Raw genomic sequence first — 4328 nt, forward strand, 5'->3', positions numbered from 1 at the left:
TACAAAAATATTGTTTGAAAGAAAATTCATTTATCTTTCAAATATAAAATGAAAATATTATAATTAAATAATAAAAAATATAAATAAAAACCATAAATTTAGCAAATGACAACTGAGTTATATTATGCTAAAATTTTCTTTCTAACAATTTATCAAATGACAAATGAGTTATGAGCAAATAATACCATATAATTTTTAAAAACATAGTCATTCTTAAATATTTTTTTAATAAATAATTATTTTTAAATTTAATCAACTGAAAATAATATTCGTACAATTGTGTGAGTCAAATTTTAGTTTTATTGATGCATGTTATATATTAGTGCTGCATGTTTTAGGTAACATTTTAATGATGCACGTTTTTAAAAATCTTCATTATTAAAATTATGCACGTGAGGATAACTCATGAGTTTTTTGCTTGATTAAATGACATTATGTCTAAATTTATTTAAGGATATTTCATTAAGGTAATTGAACAAGACAAACAATAAAATAGGAAGTTTAAATTCATTTAAGCATATTTCATTAATGTAACTGAAAAGACAAGTAATAAATTAGGCAATATTATTCGTTTTAGGATATTTCATAAATGCAACTGAAAAAGACAAGAAAAAAAAAAGTTTAATTAATGAAGTAATAACATTTTCAAATAGGTACTCTTTTAATAATATAGATATCATCGATATTAGAATAATATTAAATGAAACAACTGTCTACATGATATTTTTAGTATATAGTATTATTTCTTTCTCCAACAAATTTCCATTTTATTGATTTACTTCCTTTTTTCTTTGCAAAAATATATTATATCTTTCTGTTATGAAAAATTTGGGGGATATTGCATCTAATTTCTGAGAGATTTTTACTTTGCTAATTTCCGGTGAGATCAAGAGGTTAATCACCCACTGAGAAAGCTTTTGCATTTTTCTGCTACAGTGTTAGTTTCAGCTCCATAACTGTTGAAAGGTAAGAAACCAAATCTAAAAACGGTAACCAATTTTTTTCTTCTGGTTTAATCTTTGATCCCAGCTATTTCATCCATTTTTGTATCTAGTTAATTTTGTCTGAAAAAAACAAAAGAAATCTTTGCTTCTTCATCTTCTTCCTCTATCTCTCTAAGTTTCTTTCTCTTCATCTTTGTTGAATTTAGCATTCAAGGGCAAAATTGTTCTGCTATTTTTTTTGGTAATTTTAGACTTTAAAATGGAGGAGAAAGGTGGAATGAGTCCAAGTGGGGTCATCACAGTTAAGGGAGATGAAACTTTGGCACCAAGAACAGAGTTTCAACAAAACCCTAGCTTTCTTCCATCCGTGGGACCCACGATGGTGGTATCTCCTCTCCCTCCGGCTCCAGCCACTGTGACTCCTGGCTCAGCCGCTGCAGCGCCTCCGCCATCAATCTCTAGCGCAGGGACAGATCTGACAAAGAAGAAGAGAGGGAGGCCGAGAAAATACGCTCCAGATGGTAGTCTGAACCCTAGGGCCTCGAGACCAACTCTGTCTCCGACTCCAATCTCATCTTCCATTCCATTCTCTGGAGATTATCATCATCATTCTCACTGGAAACGAGGAAAGGCTCATCAGCAACCTGTTGAATTCATCAAGAGATCTAACAAGTTTGAGTATGAAATCAGCCCAGGTAAACTTTGCAGTCTCTTTGTGTGTGTGTGTTTTGATCTTTTGCATTGGTTTTAGTGAGATAGATCTGATCTGGAGTTTTTGAGTTATCTGTTGATGTGATTTTATGTGGATTTTTTGAGATGTTGGGAAGTGGGACCAAACATAACTGGGTACCCTTTTGTTTGAAGAAGGTTCAAAGAGACCAGTTGGAAGACAGAAAAAGAGAATCTGATGATGCTGATTGAACAAACATAAAATAAAAATACAAAAAAGATTTAAAACAAAGAGAGAATAATCTCTTGTTGTCTCTTCATCTTTAGAAGATAAAGAGTGTCTAGTCTTGTTAACTGTTAATTTGTTAGCATAGATCTTAAGGTTTCGAATCAGCTTGGTTAATTCTGTTCTAATTACTGTGCAACAACTGATTATTATGGATAGTTATAGACAAGGATGATCAAGTTGGCTAGTTGAGAATTAGAGTTTATTAATTACCTGATTAGTCAAAGTCAATAGCATCAAAACTCTGTTTTATCTATTTGTAGCTCCTCCTCCTGCTGGGCTATCATGCTATATGGGTGCAAATTTTACAACACATCAGTTTACTGTCAATGCTGGCGAGGTAACAAATTTCCCAAAACATGATTTTTCTTTGGTAATGGATTATGTGTATCATTGTTTTGAGAATATATATTTTCTTTTAAACAGGATGTAACGATGAATGTTATGCCGTATTCACAAGGCTCTCGAGCTATATGCATTCTTTCTGCTACTGGTACCATCTCTAATGTCACACTTCGTCAACCCACCACTTCAGGAGGCACTCTTACATATGAGGTAACCAAATTAACACTACATTTTTGGTTCTTGATGAGATTTTTGGCGGTTCTTGAATAAGTTTGTTCTCTTGTCTTAGGGTCGATTTGAGATACTTTCTTTATCGGGTTCCTTTATGCCTACCGATAACGGTGGAACCAAAGGCCGGTCCGGGGGTATGAGCATTTCTTTAGCCGGACCAAACGGTAAAATCGTCGGCGGTGGCCTTGCTGGTATGCTCATAGCGGCCGGTCCTGTCCAGGTAACACAAGCTTGATTATCTAATAAATTAAAAACATATTTAATAATTCCGAGTATAAAGAGCCATAAGTCTTTATTATTTGTGACAGGTGATAATGGGAAGTTTCATTGTGATGCATCAAGCAGAACAAACTCAGAAGAAGAAACCTAGAATCATGGAGGCTTCTCCTCCTCCACCACAACCACAACAACAACCTCCTACTTTCACTATCACCACTGTGAATTCCACTTCTCCTGCGGTGGCCACCGTAGAGGAGCCAAAACAACAAACCTACGGTGGTGGTGGTACAATGAGACCGTTGTCTCAAATGCCTTCTTCTTTCCACAACGATAGTATCACAACGACCTATCATGGATATGGGAATATGAACGCTGGTGCTACTAATAAAGAAGAAGATGACTATGAAAATGGTGGGGATGATGATTCCGGCGATACTAGGAGCCTATCTAATAGTGGTTGAGCAATCCTAGGACTTTCTTTTGTAGGAAGTAAGATACCTTTAAGGTCAAAAGTGTTTCAGCTATTCTTTTCTTTGCTTTTAGGGTTGTTTCAGGTGTGAGGCTTTTTCAAAAAAATTCTTCTTACTGTGTGTTTTTCTAGGGTATTTGTTTTTGTGATCGGTTTAGCTTAATTATGTTGAAATCGTCGATTAAACGATGTTTTATGGTTGCGGTTATTGACATTAAAATTTACTATTTTGCATATGACATGGTTCTAACCAATTTTATATTCTACATAATTTTTGATTTAGTCAAAATAACACTCGAAATCTATAAAAAGTTCCAATGGTCTCTTTGGCCGTCCTTGTTCTGATAACACTGGTTTTGCTTCGGGTGATGTTATGAGCAAGTTGGGTCCGAGGGAAGTCGCCATGGTTAAGGAAATGAATGAGTAGGATGAAATGATAAAAGAGATACGAGCAAGATAATAGGCATAGCAGGGCTTCATTAAACAAAGAATGATGGAGAGTCAAAGTTGGAACTATTGTTTTTTATCTCTAAGGTGAATGGTAAGATGCATAGCTTTTGTTTTTGGTCTAGCTCTTATATTATCAGTGGCTCAACCTATGAGGTTTAAATAATCTTAAGACCCAAACATTTCAGAATCTATGAGGTTCAATTAACCGCCCAAACATTTTAGAATTATACTCTCTATTTCATTTTAAGTGTCGTTTTGAGTTTGTGCACATGGATTAAAGAAACAATTAATTTTGTATATTTCCTATATAAATTTCCTATATAAAAACACAATTACCTATACACCTAACCATATTTCAACCAATAGAAAAATAAATTGCTGAACCAAATAAATAAATTTTGCATTGAAAGTTGAAAACGACACTTATTTTGTAACGAAAAAATTTCTCTACAATGATACTTAATATGAAACGGAGAGATTATTCACTAAATTCTGATTCTAGTGTTTTATGTTCTATAATTATATTAAAAACTCTGATAATATATATAAAAAAGGTTTTTTGTCGTATAGGACGTTCAAAATTACTTATCAAAGGTTCTACAATGTTTGTGAAGCTTTCCATTAAGTTTTGTGGGCTTTAAAAATCATAAAGCTGTGATAATTTAGAAAACAAACTAAAATTAAGCTTATTTAAAAGAACTTTTGAGTTATTTTA

At 33.3% G+C, this 4328-nt stretch overlaps 1 protein-coding gene across 3 annotated transcripts; it reads left to right on the forward strand.

Annotated features, from left to right (window-relative positions):
* Positions 1-809: 809 nt before the first annotated feature.
* Positions 810-3352, forward strand: LOC106316824 (AT-hook motif nuclear-localized protein 6-like). 3 transcript variants are annotated; one of them, XM_013754689.1, is made up of 6 exons: positions 810-966; positions 1151-1639; positions 2163-2239; positions 2326-2454; positions 2534-2695; positions 2784-3352. In XM_013754689.1, exons 2-6 carry the CDS (start codon positions 1204-1206, stop codon positions 3153-3155), a joined length of 1176 nt encoding a protein of 391 aa, XP_013610143.1. In that variant the 5' UTR covers positions 810-966; positions 1151-1203; the 3' UTR covers positions 3156-3352. The 3 variants fall into 3 exon arrangements, with proteins under 3 accessions (XP_013610143.1, XP_013610144.1, XP_013610145.1); XM_013754690.1 differs by having other exon boundaries at positions 1196-1639; XM_013754691.1 differs by having other exon boundaries at positions 1217-1639.
* Positions 3353-4328: the final 976 nt, after the last annotated feature.

Source organism: Brassica oleracea, chromosome C9 (assembly GCF_000695525.1).
Source record: "Brassica oleracea var. oleracea cultivar TO1000 chromosome C9, BOL, whole genome shotgun sequence".
Classification (NCBI taxonomy): Eukaryota; Viridiplantae; Streptophyta; class Magnoliopsida; order Brassicales; family Brassicaceae; genus Brassica; species Brassica oleracea.